The 22,020-nt window shown below is 44.7% G+C and overlaps 1 protein-coding gene across 1 annotated transcript in view; it reads right to left on the reverse strand.

The window, feature by feature from the left end:
• Window positions 1–22,020, reverse strand: part of pcloa (piccolo presynaptic cytomatrix protein a) — a gene marked incomplete at both ends in the record, with an annotated part of 70,491 nt that overhangs the window by 46,435 nt on the left and 2,036 nt on the right. Inside the window, 3 exon segments of the mRNA XM_084161577.1 lie at window positions 15,474–16,502; window positions 20,128–20,314; window positions 20,316–21,170. Coding sequence (XP_084017703.1) covers window positions 15,474–16,502; window positions 20,128–20,314; window positions 20,316–21,170 — 2,071 coding nt within the window.

Consider the following 22,020-nt stretch of genomic DNA (forward strand, 5'->3'; position numbering starts at 1 on the left):
AACTAAAGGCTACAACAAAGGTTCAAATTCAAGTTATCGATCAGCTTGTCAAGTTCCTGAACGCCTGTGAAAGACTAGACCAGTCAGAAGATGTAGAACCACTGATACCCAAATGCTTCACAGGTCCAGGTTAAGCCTACTCCTAGACATAAAAGCACTTTCAAAAGAGACTCTCCATTGGAAGTGCTTTTGAGTCCAGGAGTAGGCTTAACCTGAGCATGGGAAATAAAGGTCTGGGTCTTTGACAAGTGTGTGTGTGTGTGTGTGTGTGTGTGTGTGTGTGTGTGTGTCCGTTAGTGTTGCACGGTATACTGATACTAGAATGGTTCGGTAATATAATTTTTGTTACTTTCGGTACTTCTGTCAAGTCTGTCTATCAGCGCAGCCGATGTCCCCTTAGAGCGCTAGAGCACCGTGCCTGCTCCACTTACTAATTGCTAGCTCTAGCCTTTCCTGAGGAACCACTGAACTAACTGGGAGTCTGGCTGCATCAACACTTATCCTGAACAGAACTTAACACACACGTCAAAATGTTGCAACTGTTAATTACTGTTCGCAAAACAATGTCTAGAACAATTTACAATGCAAGAACATACCGATAGCATCCAGCTTTGTAGGGTAACATTCCTTGCTAGTTTACAGCTGAAGCCAACATCAATTCACTACCCTAGTACCTTGTTTGTGATAATTTGCAAACCATATCGCTAAATATTGCTGATTACGAAGCTGATTGTCACCAAAATCGTTATTAATTAACTTCGTTTCCCCCTCCACACCTCTCCCCCAGTCAAGAACATCTTTGCTTGAGCCTAGAAAGAACTTTGTGTGTGAATGACATCATCGGTCTTAAAGAGATAGTGCACACTTGTATAAAATAAGATATTGCTTCTTCTATGCAAATGTTGTTGATCAGTACAATACAATAAGTCCCAAATGGAAAGGAAACAGATCGTTTTTCATCTGTAGCCTCATGAAATCAGCAAAAACAATCTTAATAACTCAATGCATGCACACACTCCTATTGAATATGCATTCACCTGTAATGTGAATAGGCCTAGGCAACATCTTGATTTACCCAGATTATTAATAGAGATTTACCATTCAAATAAATGATTACCATTATGTTGTTACGTAGATTGGTAAAAAAAATAATATTGAGTCATTGATGCACACATTCAAAAATCAAACATTTCAAATGTAATGATATTGAACTCAAAAGATCTGTCTGGATCAAGTGCCATTCATTTGGCTAATACGCTTTTTTTTTTTTTTGCCGTGGTATCGTTTTGGTATTGTTTTGGTATCAAGTATTGTGATGGTATTGAGTATCATGATACTAAACCTTCTATTGAAGTAAAAATGCAGGTATCGTGACAACACTAGCGTCCTGCGTGCATGCCTGTGTGTGTGTGACATACATCTGTGTATCTATGTATCTGACATAAGCCAAAGCTGACCTGACGCAAATACGACAGCTTGCGCTATCGGAAACCAGGGTCTCAGTGTGTGTCTCTGTGCATCTCCCCCTCTCAGTAGGACTTAACACTGGCACCTCATCGATTTGCTGGCGCCGGTATCTTTTGGCCACTGTCACTTACTTGGCTTGGCTAAAATACGGCTAACATCTCCTAAGCCTCCAAGCCCTCGTAAATGTGCTGTGGATAATGGAGAATCATGACCCAGTAATAGGTCTGTATAACGGGGAGCTGTACCGACTAGGGCCCTGGAGGTCTGCTACCCCCATATGTCACACAGAGGAAAACCCCAAATAGACAGTACAAACTACATATGATGTTCAGGCAGCTTCCATTTGAAGTCGGCCATTTTACGTTTCACACTACATAGTATTGGTCTGTGGGAAAGGGAATATTATTGCATTCGAAATTGCTTCTCCCTGTATGGTGCAGTGGTCTAAGGCATTGCATCGCAGTGCTAGCTGTGCCACTAGAGATCCTGGTTCGAATCCAGGCTCTGTCGTAGCCGGCCGTGACCGGGAGACCCATGGGGCGGCGCACAATTGGTCCAGGGTAGGGGAGGGAATGGCCGGCAGGGATGTAGCTCAGTTGGTAGAGCATGGCGTTTGCAACGCCAGGGTTGTGGGTTCGTTTCCCACGGGGGGGTATGAAAAAAATAAATAATGTATGCACTCACTAACTGTAAGTAGCTCGGGATAAGAGTGTCTGCTAAATGACTAAAATGTAAAATTAGCTATTCAATACACACACAGAGCGTTCACAAACGTAAGCACATACAGCCTCCCTTTTGCTGAAACACACAATTACACAACTACATTCACCAGGCCTCCCTAAAACCGACACATAGTCACACATACTTTATTGGGTGTATATGCTAAACTTTTCTCTCTTCCTAAGGCACACACACCTCCATGGTCTACAAAATACCGTCCTTTACAAAAGATGAGAGAGAGAGAGAGAGAGAGAGAGAGGGAAAGTGAGAGAGGGAAAGTGAGAGAGAGAGAGAGAGAGAGAGAGAGATGATTTCCCATGGTGCCCTGTAGTAACTTGTATCCTCTGTAGCTCTTTTGTAGCTCAGGCTATTTTTGCCCATTTCTGTCCCCGGGGCAAGTGATGGGAGTGAGAGTGACGGTAGTGTATACAGAGACAGACAGACATAGACAGAGACACAGATACACACACACAGAGGGACACACAAAGGGACACACATAGAGGGACACACAAAGACACACACAAACGCAAGTACACACACAGGGAACTCTACTGTATACAGTAGACTTGGCTGGTATGGATGATTACATAAGGCTGAGGAGAAAGAAAGAGAGAGAGAGAGAGAGAGAGAGAGAGAGAGAGAGAGAGAGAGAGAGAGAGAGAGAGAGAGAGAGAGAGAGAGAGAGAGAGAGAGAGAGAGACAGAGAGAGAGAGAGAGAGAAAGAGAGCACGAGAGAGAGAGTGGTATTCTTACATTAACACTGCGCAAGGCTGTGTGTGTGTGTATGTGTGTGTGTTGTCGCTTTGTCATTTTGTGTTTGTGTATTTTGTTGTGTTTGTGTATCTCTGTATGTGTGTGTCTGTGTACAGTATTGATGCGTACCATTTGTCTGTGTGTGATTGTGTTTGTGTGTATCTCTTTATGTGTGCATTTCTTTATCTGTGTGTGTCAATCTGTGGGCATCTCTGTATGTATGTATGTATGTATGTATATGTGTGTGTGTGTGTGTGTGTGTGTGTGTGTGTGTGTGTGTGTGTGTGTGTGTGTGTGTGTGTGTGTGTGTGTGTGTGTGTGTGTTTGCGTGTGTGTGAGAGCCAGTAGAAAGACATTCCTGTTCATATGTGAAGCAGGCTCACAGTGTGGGAGGCAGCGTGGGCACCAGCCTGGAATAATAAGGAGACTACAGGAAACACCACACAGAGACAAGAGATAGAGGTGTGTGTGTGTCCAGCCAAAATAACACAGACAGTGAGCAGACCATTGAGGGCAGAGGAAACAGGTGGGGCAATGTGACCACAGGTGTGACACACAGATCATGGTGTGTGTGTGTGTGTGTGTGTGTGTGTGTGTGTGTGTGTGTGTGTGTGTGTGTGTGTGTGTGTGTGTGTGTGTGTGTGTGTAGAGGGTTAGTATATAGGGCTAGGACGATTCCAGTATTGCGATACTTCTTAATATCGTGGCAAGGAAACAAAACACTAAGCCAATTTGACTTCTTTAGGAAAACTGCCCTAATGTTGGAAACAAACATCATTATGTTGTCATCCGGAGTCACATGTATTTATTTTCCAAGCTTTAGAACACAATATTTTACAAACAGCAGATTTTTAAAGGACCAAACAGTCTGGTCTGCTTTGTGTTTTCATTTTTGCCATGGAAACAATATCGCAATCATCACAACCCTACTAGTATATCAGTTGGCTCTGACTCAATTCTGACCTGGAGCAGATGGACAACCAAAATACACCCTGGGGAGACCCAGCTAACCACAGGTGTACCCAGCTAACCACAGGTGTACCCAGCTAACCACTGGTGTATCCAGCTAACCACTGGTGTACGGCACAGGTGTACGGCCATTCATTTATCCAGGATGAATAACGTCACATCTTATTGGTCCTGTAGACCAGACCTTCTAACATTGCAAGCTTTGATTGGATAAAAAAGCTCTCTCTTGGAACTGGTCAAAATAAAGCGACAGCTAGGCCTATTTGTAAACAAACACAAACTGCCTCAGATAAATACATGTTTATCTTTGATATGCTGGCCATATAGAAGACTCAGTCTCTCAAAAGTTGAACGTTGGAACATAAATCTAAATGTTGGATACAGCTGATGGTTATAGTCTATACTATAAAGTATAATACATTATATTATATGACTATAGCATATTAATTGCCTCTGTATGTTGACACACAGACATGACTGTGAAGTTGTCCACAGGGCAAGCTTTGGAAATGGTTTAGTCTAGTGAATGTTGTAGCTCAGGCGTCGTGATTCCTCTCCCTAGGTTATATAATATCATTCTGACAAGGGCCTTAGATGCTGTCTGATGTGAGCAACAAGGCAGTCTCATACAGTAGTGTCTGCATTGCAGCAGTGTCATACGTCAAGTTACTGAGTGGACTATAAATATAATAAAATAAAAATGATTTGAAATGAATAAACTGCATATTGTTATTCTAGACCAGGACTAACACACCTGATTCAACTAGTTCACTAATCACCGAGCCCTTGAGGTGTGTTAGTGCTGGGCTGGAACAAAAATGACAGGGAAGAGGTTTTAAAGTGTTGTGCTGGGCAGAAGCCATTTCAGAGACAGAATCAATGTATTTTATGCTTGGGGAGAGCTAGAATAAATATTGTCAAACAGTAGAGCCAGAACAGCCAGAGGTCCTTGAGAACAACATCCAAACTACTAAAGAACAGATGCGATGATGGGTACAAGAGAAATAAAAAGAGGGAGAGAGAGACAGAGGGGTGGAGAGAGAGAGGAAGAGAGAGAGAGAGCAAGAGGGGAGAGAGAGAGGGCGGGAGAGAAAGAGAGAGAGAGAGAGAGAGAGAGAGAAAGAGAGAGAGAGAGAGAGAGAGAGAGAGAGAGAGAGAGAGAGAGAGAGAGAGAGAGAGAGAGAGAGAGAGAGAGAGAGAGAGAGAGAGAGAGAGAGAGAGAGAGAGAGAGAAAGACAGCATTTTTAACAAAAAATATAGATTTAGTGTTAGATAAAGTAGGATTTTTTGGCAGGGACATATACAGGATGCTACCCTCCACAACATAACCTTCATTCCAAACCAAAACTCCAAACCTACAACCTGATATTGGACGGAATTACCTGGAAGGCTTTCTACTACCAAGGATTACTATTCCCAAACTATACAGCAAATGCTCTGGCAAACAAACATAAACCTGAAAACACCATCCAACCTGGAACTGAGTGAGTAATGTTTAGTATGAAGCTATTGAGCCCAACAATGGCAGGAGAGTCGCACAGTCTACCCCAACCAAATGGAGAGGCCTTAGAAGCACCCCCCCCCCCCGCTGTTCAGAGGTCATTAAAATACAGTACACTCTGAATGTAAAAAACGACAAGACACGAAAAGAGTACAAAATGAAACTCCTTTTGGGGATTCAGGAGACACTTTTTGCTGATTTTTATAAAAATGGGAACATAAGCAACCTTATCTTCCACACAGACCATCCCCTGGCATGGCACAGTGCTATACTAGCACACTACCCCTCTGTTAAGAGGGGGGGTATTAGCGATGGGTGGAAACTCAGGATACTGGACAACGAGGACTCTGAGTCGTCTAATATTAATCACTATAAATCTGGAACCGTTTTGGTTCAAGGCAGCACCAAACAGTTCCAGCTGGACTTTCACCTAATCAAAGAAATAGCTCAGCAGGAGAAGCTCTCCCTTGAGAAAGATACCCCAACCCCGAGCGGGTCAGACCAGACCTCTTCATTAAATCACCCCACAGAGCAACCCCAAGGAGAAAGTCAACTTCCCAGTACTACTCCCTCATTGAAATGAAGGATAAATTCACCCAGCTGCAGGTAAGGCAGGTGGAGCTGGAACAGCAGGTGAACACACTCCAGTCAGCACAGACCCATACAACAGTCCAGCACAACAACACCCCCTTAACTAGACCTGGAGAGCTGGAGGTAGAGAGAGACATGTCTGCACTCTGGACTGTGGTGAGACAACATCAACAGGAGAAAGAGCAGGAGCAGGAGAAGAACAGAGCACTAGAGGAGAGGACCAGAGTGCTGGAGGAGAAGGTGAGAACGATGACGGGTGACATAGAACAACCCATTAGAGAGCTGGCCACCCCCGCAGAGAAGCCAGCAGAACAGCCCACCTCAGATCCTGGACAAAGTCTCGACACCGCAGCAGAACAGTACACCCTAGACCCTGACCATAGCCTCTACATCACAGCCAGACAAACAAATGAAGAACCCCAAGCCCTGGGGACCCCTCTGAGCAACCCCCTTGTCAGACACCCTGATAGCCCTCATGATGACCCCCCCGCACCCACTGAGGACATACACAAGCAACAGATTGTACTCCTTATGGACTCAAACGAGAAATACATACAAGAAAATAAACTTTTTCCAAAACACACAGTGTCTAAACTCTGGTGTCCAAACACCCAGCGCGCCCTAGACCTTCTGTCTGAGGACCGACTAGGATCACCCAGCCACATAATAATACACACAGGCACAAACGACATGAGAACACAGCAGGAAAGGGTGGCCACAGCACTCAAGGGAGTGATAGAAAAAGCTTATTCTACTTTCCCCAACGCACAAGTGGTTATCTCAACCCTGTTACCACGAAAAGACTTCCACCCTGCTACCATACAGCAGGTGAACGCAATAATTTCCCGTGACTGTGCATCAAAACCAAATGTCTACCTGGCCCACCACTCCACCCTGGACGTGAACAGCCTTTATGACCAGGTCCACCTATACAAGGCAGCAGTGCACACCTTCGCCCCGACCCTAAAGGATATCGCCCTCAACCGCAGACCCAACACCTCACACAGGAACAACAGATCAACAGACACCCCGCCCAGACCAGCGAGACACTCTCCCAGACCTGCGGGACCCACCCCAGGACCTACACATAGAGGACCCCCACAGAGAGGACCTACATCCAGACCACAGCACCATTAGCCACATCTACACCCCCACCCCCACCAATTAACTCCCCCCCAAGTCAACCATGCCCACACCCCATTTAGGCCCCCTCAGATCAGACCTCGGAAATCGGAAATACAGACATTGTCATCCTACAAGAAACATGGTATAGAGGAGACGGACCCTCTGGTTGCCCTCTAGGTTACAGAGAGCTGGTAGTCCCATCCACCAAACTACCAGGTGTGAAACAGGGAAGGGACTCAGGGGGTATGCTAATTTGATATAGAGCAGACCTAACTCACTCTATTAAATTAATCAAAACAGGAACATTTTACATGTGGTTAGAAATTCAAAAGGAAATTATCTCAACAGAGAAAATTGTCCTCCTGTGTGCTACCTATATCCCCCCACTAGAATCCCCATACTTTAATGAAGACAGCTTCTCCATCCTGGAGGGGGAAATCAATCATTTCCAGACCCAGGGACATGTACTAGTCTGTGGCGACCTAAATGCCAGAACTGGACAATAACCTGACACCCTCAGCACACAGGGGGACAAACATCTACCTGGAGGTGACAGCATTCCCTCCCCCATATGCCCCCCTAGGCACAACTACGACAACATAACCAACAAAAACGGGTCACAACTCCTGCAGCTCTGTCGCACACTGGGTATGTACATAGTCAATGGTAGGCTTCGAGGGGACTCCTATGGTAGGTACACCTATAGCTCATCTCTTGGCAGTAGCACTGTAGACTACTTTATCACTGACCTCAACCCAGAGTCTCTAAGAGCGTTCACAGTCAGCCCACTGACACCCCTGTCAGACCACAGCAAAATCATAGTCTACTTGAACAGAGCAATACTCAATCATGAGGCATCAAAGTCAAAGGAACTGAATAATATTAAGAAATGCTATATATGGAAGGAATGTAGTGTTGAAACCTACCAAAAAACTATTAGGCAACAACAAATTCAATCCATTCTAGACAACTTCCTGGACAAAACGCTCCACTGTAATAGTGAAGGTGTAAACTTGGCAGTAGAAAACCTAAACAGTATATTTGACCTCTCAGCTTCCCTATCAAATCTAAAAATCTCTAACAGAAAACTGAAGAAAAGTAACAACAGTGATAAATGGTTTGATGAAGAATGCAAAAACCTAAGAAAGAAATTGAGAAACCTATCCAACCAAAAACATAGAGACACAGAAAACCTGAGCCTACGCCTTCACTATGGTGAATCACTAAAACAATACAGAAATACACTATGGAAAAAGAAGGAACAGCATGTCAGAAATCAGCTCAATGTAATTGAAGAATCCATAGACACTAACAACTTCTGGGAAAATTGGAAAACACTAAACAAACAACAACACGAAGAGCTATCTATCCAAAACGGAGATGTATGGGTAAACCACTTCTCCAATCTTTTTGGCCCTATAACAGAACAAACAGCAAAAAAATATACATGATCAAATGCAAATCTTAGAATCAACTATTAAAGACTACCAGAACCCACTGGATTCTCCAATTACATTGAATGAACTACAGGACAAAATACAAACCCTCCAACCCAAAAAGGCCTGTGGTGTTGATGGTATCCTCAATGAAATGATTAAATATACAGACCACAAATTTCAATTAGCTATACTTAAACTCTTTAACATCATCCTTAGCTCTGGCATCTTCCCCAATATTTGGAACCAAGGACTGATCACCCCAATCCACAAAAGTGGAGACAAATTTGACCCCAATAACTACCGTGGGATATGCGTCAACAGCAACCTTGGGAAAATCCTCTGTATTATCATTAATAGCAGACTAGTTCATTTCCTCAGTGATAACAATGTACTGAGCAAATGTCAAATTGGCTTTTAACCAAATTACCGTACGACAGACCACGTATTCACCCTGCACACCCTAATTGACAAATAAACAAACCAAAACAAAGGTAAAGTCTTCTCATGCTTTGTTGATTTCAAAAAAGCTTTTGACTCAATTTGGCATGAGGGTCTGCTATAAAAATTGATGGAAAGTGGGGTTGGGGGAAAAACATACGACATTATAAAATCCATGTACACAAGCGGTTAAAATTGGCAAAAAACACACATTTCTTTCCACAGGGCCGTGGGGTGAGACAGGGATGCAGTTTTAGACCCACCCTCTTCAACATATACAGTGGGGAGAACAAGTATTTGATACACTGCCGATTTTGCAGGTTTTCCTACTTACAAAGCATGTAGAGGTCTGTAATTTTTATCATAGGTACACTTCAACTGTGAGAGACGGAATCTAAAACAAAAATCCAGAAAATCACATTGTATGATTTTTAAGTAATTCATTTGCATTTTATTGCATGACATAAGTATTTGATACATCAGAAAAGCAGAACTTAATATTTGGTACAGAAACCTTTGTTTGCAATTACAGAGATCATACGTTTCCTGTAGGTCTTGACCAGGTTTGCACACACTGCAGCAGGGATTTTGGCCCACTCCTCCATACAGACCTTCTCCATATTCTTCAGGTTTCGGGGCTGTCGCTGGGCAATACGGACTTTCAGCTCCCTCCAAAGATTTTCTATTGGGTTCAGGTCTGGAGACTGGCTAGGCCACTCCAGGACCTTGAGATGCTTCTTATGGAGCCACTCCTTAGTTGCCCTGGCTGTGTGTTTCGGGTCGTTGTCATGCTGGAAGACCCAGCCACGACCCATCTTCAATGCTCTTACAGAGGGAAGGAGGTTGTTGGCCAAGATCTCGCGATACATGGCCCCATCCATCCTCCCCTCAATACGGTGCAGTCGTCCTGTCCCCTTTGCAGAAAAGCATCCCCAAAGAATGATGTTTCCACCTCCATGCTTCACGGTTGGGATGGTGTTCTTGGGGTTGTACTCATCCTTCTTCTTCCTCCAAACACGGCGAGTGGAGTTTAGACCAAAAAGCTATATTTTTGTCTCATCAGACCACATGACCTTCTCCCATTCCTCCTGTGGATCATCCAGATGGTCATTGGCAAACTTCAGACGGGCCTGGACATGCGCTGGCTTGAGCAGGGGGACCTTGCGTGCACTGCAGGATTTTAATCCATGACGGCGTAGTGTGTTACTAATGGTTTTCTTTGAGACTGTGGTCCCAGCTCTCTTCAGGTCATTGACCAGGTCCTGCCGTGTAGTTCTGGGCTGATCCCTCACCTTCCTCATGATCATTGATGCCCCACGAGGTGAGATCTTGCATGGAGCCCCAGACCGAGGGTGATTGACCGTCATCTTGAACTACTTCCATTTTCTAATAATTGCACCAACAGTTGTTGCCTTCTCACCAAGCTGCTTGCCTATTGTCCTGTAGCCCATCCCAGCCTTGTGCAGGTCTACAATTTTATCCCTGATGTCCTTACACAGCTCTCTGGTCTTGGCAATTGTGGAGCGGTTGGAGTCTGTTTGATTGAGTGTGTGGACAGGTGTCTTTTATACAGGTAACGAGTTCAAACAGGTGCAGTTAATACAGGTAATGAGTGGAGAACAGGAGGGCTTCTTAAAGAAAAACTAACAGGTCTATGAGAGCCGGAATTCTTACTGATCAAATACTTATGTCATGCAATAAAATGCAAATTAATTACTTAAAAATCATACAATGTGATTTTCTGGATTTTTGATTCTGTCTCTCACAGTTGAAGTGTACCTATGATAAAAATTACAGACCTCTACATGCTTTGTAAGTAGGAAAACCTGCAAAATCGGCAGTGTATCAAATACTTGTTCTCCCCACTGTATATCAACGAATTGGTGAGGCACTAGAACAGTCTGCAGCACCCGGCCTGTTTGCTGATGATCTGGTGCTTCTGTCACCAACCAAGGAGGGCCTACAGCAGCACCTAGATCTTCTGCACAGATTATGTCAGACCTGGACCCTGACAGTAAATCTCAGTAAGACAAAAATAATGGTGTTCCAAAAAAGGTCCAGTTGCCAGGACCACAAATACAAATTCCATCTAGACACCGTTGCCCTAGAGCACACAAAAAACGATACATACCTCTGCCTAAACATCAGCGCCACAGGTAACTTCCACAAAGCTGTGAACGATCTGAGAGACAAGGCAAGAAGGGCCTTCTATGCCATCAAAAGCAACATAAATTTTGACATACCAATTAGGATCTGGCTAAAAATACTTGAATCAGTTATAGAACCCATTGCCCTTTATGGTTGTGAGGTCTAGGGGTCCGCTCACCAACCAAGAATTCACAAAATGGGACAAACACCAAATTGAGACTTTGCATGCAGAATTCTGCAAAAACATCCTCAGTGTACAACGTAAAACACCATATAATGAATGCAGAGCAGAATTAGGCCAATACCCGCTAATTATCAAAATCCAGAAAAGAGCCGTTAAATTCTATAACCACTTAAAAGGAAGCGATTCCCAAACCTTCCATAACAAAGCCATCACCTACAGAGAGATGAACTTGGAGAAGAGTCCCCTAAGTAAGCTTGTCCTGGGGCTCTGTTCACAAACACAAACAGACCCCGCACAGCCCCAGGACAACAACAACAACAATAACAACAACACAATTAGACCCAACCAAATCATGAGAAAACAAAAAGAGAATTACTTGACACATTGGAAAGAACAAACAAAAAAACAGAGCAAACTAGAATGCTATTTGGCCCTAAACAGAGAGTACACAGTGGCAGAATACCTGACCACTGTGACTGACCCAAACTTAAGGAAAGCTTTGACTATGTACAGACTCAGTGAGCATAGCCTTGCTATTGAGAAAGGCCGCCGTAGGCAGACCTGGCTCTCAAGAGAAGACAGGCTATGTGCACACTGCCCACAAAATGAGGTGGAAACTGAGCTGCACTTCTTAACCTCCTGCCAAATGTATGACTATATTAGAGACACATATTTCCCTCAGATTACAGAGATCCACAAAGAATTCGAAAACAAACCCAATTTTGATAAACTCCCTTATCTACTGGGTGAAAAACCACAGTGTGCCATCACAGCTGCAAGATTTGTGACCTGTTGCCACAAGAAAAGGGCAACCAGTGAAGAACAAACACCATTGTAAATACAACCCATATTTATGTTTATTTATTTTCCCATTTGTACTTTAACTATTTGCACATTGTTACAACACTGTATATATTGCTTTGGCAATGTTAATTGAAATTGAATTGAATTGAGAGGGGGTGGAGAGAGAGAGGAAGAGATAGAGAGAGAGGGGAGAGAGAGAGAGAGAGAGAGAGAGAGAGAGAGAGAGCAAGAGGGGAGAGAGAGGGCGTGAGAGAGAGAGGGGGAGAGAGAGAGAGAGAGAGAGAGAGAGAGAGAGGGGTGGAGAGAGAGGAAGAGAGAGAGGGGGGAGAGAGAGAGAGAGGGCAGAGAGAGAGAGGGGGGAGAGAGCGAGAGAGAGGAAGAGAGAGAGAGGGGAGAGAGAGAGAGAGAGAGAAAGAGAGAGAGAGAAAGAGAGAGGCTCATTTTGAGGAAGGTTAAGGGACACCTCTTCTGACTGGGATAAAGCCTCAGGAGAAACTATAGGCTTCCTGATTCCCTTTAAATCCTTTAGGAAGCAGAGATTACCTTTTCTATAGCATGCCTAAACACACACACTCACACACACACACACACACACACACACACACACACACACACACCAAACACCAACAAACACACAGATAAATGCTCCTTCAGACATAATGTAATGCATGTACCAACCCCCACACATACACACAACCCCCTAAACACACACACACAAATACACACAAACAAATTCTCAGCTCGAAGCAAGTGTTTTGGAGAGTGACAGAGGCATGTTCGCTGACGAAGCAGAGAAAGGGGTGGATGAGTCAGTGTATTGAGGTAGGTAGGCCGAGGCAGTAGCAGCCTCGTTCAAATGGCCATCCAGCACCATGCCCTGTCCTAGACCAATGACTCACATTCTCTATCTATTCCTCTTCATCACAAAGGACTCAGGGCTCTACATAGCTCTCCATCAATCACCACAAGTTCAGTTTCTGCATGAAGCATCATTGAATGGATTAGATTAGATGCGTGTCTAGTTGGGTTGAATTGAATTTCAGCTCAGTTAAAATCAAGTTCGGGATCTAAATTCAACACATACATTGGGAAATTAGGACTTTTTTAATTAGTACGTTTTTCAGTGAACCTTTTCAATTCATGATCAGAATGTCCTATTCATTCTCTGAATCGACTGAGTAAAGAGGAATTTACATCGTCCCTGAAACATGGTGGTATTTCATCTCTGTCAGTTGTACTCTGCACCTGGGTTGTATTCATTAATGCACACTGTCGCAAAGCGTTTTGCATTGGAAATGAAAATGAGCATTTCTTATTGGACAAGTCCAGCTAGTCCCTCACCGTTTCAGTCATTTTTCTTCAGTTTGATGCCTAATGAACACAACCCTGATTTTGAGCAAAACAAGTCTATCGGTTGGAGTGTTAAGACACACTGGTCCAGAGACACCTAATCTTTGGCTCATTAGGCCATCTAAGAACATAATCACCTACGATGCTGAGCTCTCCAATGTAATTACAGATTTCCCCGTGGCTTGGACTACATTCGAGGAATATGCTGCTCCTCATTAATGCCAAAGATGGGCCAGTATGACAACACAGAGATACATACCAGTCTATGATATTGGTAGCATTTTATATTGAGTTGACCTGTGTAGTCCAGAGGTAGTAACCTGAGGGCCTTTGCTCCTCTAGGAGCTAAAATTAATAAGTCAAGTAAGTTACACCTGTGTAGTAATGAGGTACTTACACTAATAACAACCTTAGGGTATATAGTAGTACTGTAGTAACTAGCCGTCTGAGCCAAACCAAAGATACATGAGGCTCTATGATGTGTGTTTTACCTCTATTTTAACTGTCTTTTGAAGTACTGTATGACATCACAGTGTATGTGTTTCTACATACAATAATGTAAAAAAACGGAAATTATGAACTACATGAGAAAATGTAGAGCCTCTTCAGTGACGTCATTACATAATGGAGTGGCGGCCATCTTGTGGGGCGGGGTGGGGAAGTCATGGTTCTCACCATGTGACAAGGAGTTAGACATGCTCTGCCTAATCTCCTCGGAACACCTTAAATAGACCAGTAGCATGATTACTAAGGGAACTGGCCACGCGCTACGCCGCTAAATGCTAAACTACCAACAAGCATAGTGAAGCTAGCATGTGAAGCTACGCCAAACCTGCCATCGTGTGAGCTCAACTATACCTGCTTTCAACGCTTTCACTGTTTTCACTCAAGGTTGAACATCTTACACTGTGAGTAGCTCCTAAGCCTAGCCAGACATGGCCGATGACAAACACAATCTAGTCACAGTTCAACCAAACTTGCTATTATAATTGAGAAACCAACTCTACCCTTTTTACACCCAATTGACATGTCAACCAAAATATACAGCAGTTACACAGTAGATATGCACTAAGTAGGCTACTGCTGTATTTTCCCATCAGAATACTGTTTCACAGTGTGCTTTGATTCGCTGAACCGTATGAAATTCTGTGCAGTGCTTCTGTTAATATAATTTGATGACCCCATAAACCATCTGTTCTTGGGAACTGAATGTAAGGAATGTATGTTAATTGAGCGTCAATGGGACATGCTAGTAATAACACTATATAACCCCCTAGGAAGATGAGCATTCAAAGAGTATTTGGTTCCTATTACCGCACACACACATCTACACACACACACACACACACACACACACACACACACACACCCCTCTCTTAGATTACAGAGTCAAATGGCAGCCTTTTAAAGTGTAAATGAGATGGCCATTTAAATGGCATTCATTTAGCCTTATTAACCTAGTCCCACAATGGCTTAGAGATAGACTACAGTGCGGCTAGGAGGCTAGGGAAGGCTAAACGCATCAACCACTCCCTCAAAGGTCAAACACGTGCAGCAGTCATAACAACCAAGACCGTGACTAAGGTTCAGGTTCACTTATGGTAAGAGGGGTACCTTTAAACATGCTGTCAATATTTGTGTCCTGATTACAATTAGAAGATATAGAAACCACATTTACTGCAGACGTGGTTTTTATATAGCCAGTGAGGGACTGAACAACATGGAGTGTGCAAAAGTCTGCAGCTCTAACCCACATACTGTAACCTTGGAAACCGCTGAAATCCGTGTATGGTTTGTGTACCTTTCAGCAGAACTGTTTATATTATATATATATATATATATATATATATATATATATATATATATATATATATATATATATATATATATATATATATATATATATATATATATATATATATATATATATATATATATATATATATATATATATTAGCAGTACTGAAAGCTGTACTGGTCTCACCTCAGCAAGATGAGGTGTGGGGTTGAAGCCACACTGGTTACACACACTCTTCTTGCACTCGGTGCAGTTGCTGTAATTAGGCGTGTCGGCTGATCCAGTGTTCAGCTCCACCTTACACAGAGGGCAGTTTTCCTGGGCCCCCGAGCCTGGGGCCGGAATAGGCAGCTCCCCCGCTTTCAGAGGCTCCGTGGAGGGCTCTGCTTCTATGGACTTCTGGTCCTTCAGCAGGGAGGTGCCGCGTTTGGGGGCCTTCTTGGAGGCGGGCGGGGTGTCAGGGCTGTCTGAGTCGGGGGGAGACCCAGGAGCGGAGAAGGGGGAGTCCGGGGGAGAACCGGGGGGAGAACCGGGGGTGGAGAAGGGGGAGTCGGGGGGAGAGCCTACAGGAGAACCGGCAGGAGAATCAGCAGGAGAACCAGCTTTCTCATCCACAGAGTCCACAGAGTCGGTGGTCATGAGGTTGGTGGCAGAGCTCAAGATGGATGAGCCAAACCCGAACATCTGGGAGGCAGCCGCCGGGGGCTTGGCTGTCTCTGTAAAACCACCGAACCCGCTGAACATCTTTCCTGTCACCGACTCTGCTGTTCTTTGGGGACCAGCGGCGGCTTTGGCCCGATCAGGTTTGGCTGATCCGGTGAACCCACCAAAGCCGCTGAACATTGTTCCTGTGATGGACTCGGCCGCCTGGGAGGCAGCGGCTGGAGGCTTGGCCACGTCGGTGAGGCCCCCTAGGCTGATGCCACCCAGGCCCCCGAAGAAGCTGGACTCCTGTTTACCTTTGGCCGGGGAGGGCTGGGGGCTGCCTTTCGGGGAAGATGGGCCTGGGGATTTCTGTTTGGGCGTGGTTGGAGGGGTTAAGCCTTTGTCGGAGATGCTCTGCTGCTTAATCAGTAGATTGGGCTTCTTGCCATCTTTGCCAGGGTCTTTCCTCGATGGGGAAGGAGGGGCAGAGCCCCTGCCCATCATAGGAGGGTCATCCATACCCCCCATAGCCCTCTGCATCTGGCAGTTGAGACACAGCCACTCCTTGCCCTGAAAAGAGCCAAAACATGGTCAGACACACATACGACACACACATGTACTGTATGGCCGGGACGGTACCAGTATCGTGATACTCGTTAGTAACGTGGCAAGGACACAAAACACAAAGCAGATTTAACTTCTTTAGGAAAACTGCCCTAATGTTGGAAACACACATCATTATGTTGTCATCCAGAGTCACATTTATTTATTTTCCAAGCTATAGAACACAATATTTTACATTACATTACATTTTAAAGGACCAAAGAGTTTGTTCTGCTTTGTGTTTTCATTTTTGCCATGGAAAAAATATTGCAATACTGGTATCGTCACAAACACAATCCTTTCCATTAAGTGAAACATCACAGTAATTCAGATAAAAAACAACTTAATTAGCCCATTTCAATAACATGCATGATTCTCTTTTCACAATGCAAATTGTTTTTCGCTCAGTTCATGAGGGATTTAAAAGCAAATTGAATGATTTACACTAATTACGTGTTGCAGTAATGGGAGCTGTATTTGCAGATCGTGGCAATTTGCAGAACAACCATTAAATGTACTATTCGACAAGGCTGCCTTACAAATGGAATATTGCTCTAATTTGAGGCAAAAATCCTATCATTACAAAACGTTTTATTCGTTTTATGTTTATTGGTTGATTCATTCTTGAAATACAGGAAAGCTACTATGATGAAGCTAGATGCATTTTATGGTTAGTTAGAAATAGGAAACTACTGTATTGATGCATCTGTAACACATAATACATATATCATTAGATAATCATATTGATTTCCTATATGATACAGTGAGGGAAAAAAGTATTTGATCCCCTGCTGATTTTGTATGTTTGCCCACTGACAAAGAAATGATCAGTCCATAATTGTAATGGTAGGTTTATTTGAACAGTGAGAGACAGAATAACAACAAAAAAATCCAGAAAGACGCATGTCAGAAATGTTATAAATTGATTTGCATTTCAATGAGGGAAATAAGTATTTCACCCCTTCTCAATCAGAAAGATTTCTGGCTCCCAGGTGTCTTTTATACAGGTAACGAACTGAGATTAGGAGCACACTCTTAAAGGGAGTGCTCCTAATCTCAGTTTGTTACCTGTATAAAAGACACCTGTCCACAGAAGCAATCAATCAATCAGATTCCAAACTCTCCACCATGGCCAAGACCAAAGAGCTCTCCAAGGATGTCAGGGACAAGATTGTAGACCTACACAAGGGTGGAATGGGCTACAAGACCATCGCCAAGCAGCTTGGTGAGAAGGTGACAACAGTTTGTGCGATTATTCGCAAATGGAAGAAACACAAAATAACTGTCAATCTCCCTCGGCCTGGGGCTCCATGCAAGATCTCACCTCGTGGAGTTGCAATGATCATGAGAACGGTGAGGAATCAGCCCAGAACTACACGGGAGGATCTTGTCAATGATCTCAAGGCACCTGGGACCATAGTCACCAAGAAAACAATTGGTAACACACTACGCCGTGAAGGACTGAAATCTTGCAGCGCCTGCAAGGTCCCCCTGCTCAAGAAAGCACATATACAGGGCCATCTGAAGTTTGCCAATGAACATCTGAATGATTCAGAGGTGAACTGGGTGAAAGTGTTGTGGTCAGATGAGACCAAAATCGAGCTCTTTGACATCAACTCAACTCGCCTTGTTTGGAGTAGGAGGAATGCTGCCTATGACCCCAAGAACACCATCCTCACCGTCAAACATGGAGGTGGAAACATTATGCTTTGGGGGTGTTTTTCTGCTAAGGGGACAGGACAACTTCACCGCATCAAAGGGACGATGGACGGGGCCATGTACTGTCAAATCTTGGGTGAGAACCTCCTTCCCTCAGCCAGGGCATTGAAAATGGGTCGTGGGTGGGTATTCCAGCATGACAATGACCCAAAACACACGGCCAAGGCAACAAAGGAGTGGCTCAAGAAGAAGCACATTAAGGTCCTGGAGAGGTCTCCAGACCTTAATCCCATAGAAAATCTGTGGAGGGAGCTGAAGGTTCGAGTTGCCAAACGTCAGGCTCGAAACCTTAATGACTTGGAGAAGATCTGCAAAGAGGAGTGGGACAAAATCCCTCCTGAGATGTGTGCAAACCTGGTGGCCAACTACAAGAAACATCTGACCTCTGTGATTGCCAACAAAGGTTTTGCCACCAAGTACTATGTCATGATTTGCAGAGGGGTCAAATACTTATTTCCCTGATTAAAATGCAAATCAATTTATAAATTTTTTGACATGCGTTTTTCTGGATTATTTTGTTGTTATTCTGTCTCTCACTGTTCAAATAAACGTACCATTAAAATTATAGACTGATCATGTCTTTGTCAGTGGGCAAACTTACAAAATCAGCAGGGGATCAAATACCTTTTTCCCTCACTGTATATACTGTATGTTTGTTCTAAAGATGGAGTTTCGTCACATATCCTGACAACTAGCTTAGCTACAGTGTAATGTTATTGTTCACTACACAGGACATGGCCTTAGTTACCATTGTCTACAACAAGAAACACTACAAAAGAGGCCATTGACATGGTTATTATCAGTGTCTTGCATGGAACAAACCTTTCCTTTCTCTTTGTGAATACCATGCTCAATAACTCTACCCCCAGAAAAAGAGATGCTAAATATGACCACTTTGTGATTCTGCTGTTTTATCTGATAACGTGTGCAAATATATCATTTTTTGAGAGGGGCACTGATGACCAAATCTTTGAATTAATTATTTGTATTGTATTTTCTGTACTTCTTGCATATATAAATAAATACCTTATATGGATAAATATCTTGTTATAGTATATTTATTCCAACAACAGATCACATGCCCTCCTCAGTTTTAACAGGCATGATGACTCGGAGTGTATGGCTCGTGTGGTTGGCTACTGAAACCTGCCAGTGGCCGGTGGTTGGAGGCTTCCTGTGCCCATGACATGAGTCACCTTGATAGCCTCCCCAGGGTCCATATGGCCCCTCTGTTCGTCAAGCTGTTTGGCGTTAATGTCAGGGGCATTTCCAGAGCTAAGCCTGACTGCATGAGCATCTCTGGAATGCTAAATGCTCAAAGGCTAATGCTAAAAATGCTAACGCTTAAAAACTATCGCTAGGCTTCTTTAGATATCAGACTTAACTGTTGTTTTTATTGATTCACCTTTTTTATGCATATTTTGTACTGTAATGGTGTACTGTGCCTCTCTTGTGAAGTTGAAATGTCATTCAGACATGCTGGGCAAATTTTGTACTAATGAACAAAAACTGTTGTACTAATGAAAACTGAAATTAGTTCAAGGCATGCGTTGATTGTTGTATCTATGGAACTACACTGGCAGCAGACATTTAATTGAATGAATTATCTGATACATCTGCGACAAAATGTGAATTTCTACTATTATTACAGATGTGTTATTAAATTAGATAAACCACCATATAATAGACCCTCAGTCAGTACAAACTACAGTACAAAATACCTTTTAAGGTTAAAGAGAGAGAGAGAGAGAGAGAGAGAGAGAGAGAGAGAGAGAGAGAGAGAGAGAGAGAGAGAGAGAGAGAGAGAGAGAGAGAGAGAGAGAGAGAGCGAGGGGGGAAGAAAGCGAGCTAGAGAGAGAGGGCCTTCTCTTACCGCCGAGTCTGGGGGGCTGAATCCACACAGGCTGCACACCCGGTTCTTACACATGGTACAGTTGCTGTAGTTGGGCGGCTCCTTGGAGCCCACGTTGAGCTGGGTACTCTTGCACAGCGGACACAGCCCACCTCCAGGTGGTTTACCAGGGCCTTGTGGACCAGGGGGACCCCCAGCTTTAGCCGGCACCTGGCTGTGCACCGGGGCCAGTGGGCCCTTGCTGCCCAGGTGGCCCTTGACCGGGGCCAGGGGGTCTGGGCCCTTGCTGCCCAGGGGGCCCTTGTCCGGGGCCAGGTGGTCTGGGTCCATGCTGCCCAGGTGGGCCTTGACCAGGGGGTCTGGGCCCTTGCTGCCCAGGGGGTCCTTGACCAGGGGGTCTGGGCCCTTGCTGCCCAGGGGGCCCTTGTCCGGGGCCAAAGGGTCTGGGTCCTTGTCCGGGGACAGGGGGTCTGGGACCTTGCTGACCAGGGGGGCCTTGACCAGCGGGTCTGGGTCCTTGCTGTTCGAGGGGTCTGGGCCCTTGTCCGGGACCAGGAGTTCTGGGCCCTTGCTGCCCAGGGGGCCCTTGACCAGCGGGTCTGGGCCCTTGTGCGGGGCCAGGGGGTCTTGGCCCCCCCTGCTGGGGGCCCTTTTTGCCCGGCCCTGGGGGCCCACCTTGGGGCTTCTCTCCAGGCTTCTCTTCCTTGTCAAACAGGCCAAACGAGGGCATGTTGACCCCGGAGCCCATGGAGGTGACCTCTGAGGACATGGACGACATTCCAGAGGACACCTGGGACGTCATGGACGAGACAGCGTTCAGCGGGTTGGCCCCACTCAGGAAGCTGGAGCCAAACATGCCTGTTTTCTTCTCCAGGTCCTTGGGCTCCTGCCTGAATCGGGACTCTAAAAGGCTGAAGGACGAGGGACTGCGGCCAGGGGCCGGCCTGCCAGTGGGGCCCTCTCCAAACGCGTCTACGGTGCGACTCTTGCTAAGCCGACCAGAGGGTCCGACTCCTGGCTGCTGGGGCCGCTGTTGAGCATCTGCCTCCAAGGGCCTGAGAGAGAGAGAGAGAGAGAGAGAGAGAGAGAGAGAGAGAGAGAGAGAGAGAGAGAGAGAGAGAGAGAGAGAGAGAGAGAGAGAGAGAGAGAGAGAGAGAGAGAGAGAGAGAGAGAGAGAGAGAGAGAGGAGTCATGAGGCAGTACAAATTGAAATAGATGGGGTGTATGAATCTCAATACTCTGTGACTTCCTTTCTTCCCTCCTTTCCTTAATCTGTCCTGATATGACAGAGCTGGATAGGTGAAAGCAAATTGCCACAGGCTTCCTCCATGTTGCTGCATTTTCAGATCAGCGAAGATGAAGGAGAGGAGAGAAGAAGGGGAAGCTACTTAAGACTATCAAATGGCTGATATTTGCCAGTTGCCACACTTACAGATGAGATCAAATGAACACTCATGATCACCATAGCCGCAGAAGAGCTCCTAAATACATAATTCAACACACATACATGCTCAAATGCAGACTCACATGCAGTATGTATCCCAAATAACCTGATCTTCCAAACAACCAAATCATTAAGAATGATAATCCTTATATGACAACTCATCCCTCAAATTCTACAGACATCTCAACAATATGTTAGGATGTGTTGTAATAACATAGCCTACTTAACTAGAGTACAAGGCCTACATGAGGTGTGGATGTTTGTGGGTATTGAGCAATACTGTAGGCTAAATGCTCAATTATGAAACACACTTAAGCCTCTGCCCGACATAACAAGCTAACCTTTCACCCCAAAACCATTGGACATAGGCCTTTCATCGGCACAGTGAGCACAAAGCTAGCGTAGCACCAGCCCTAGGCTAGTGCTGATGGGAAGGTGAATAGCGCTGAATGACATCTACAGTGGAGAGA

Source organism: Coregonus lavaretus (genome assembly GCF_964263955.1).
Source record: "Coregonus lavaretus genome assembly, chromosome: 5".
NCBI classification, from domain to species: Eukaryota; Metazoa; Chordata; class Actinopteri; order Salmoniformes; family Salmonidae; genus Coregonus; species Coregonus lavaretus.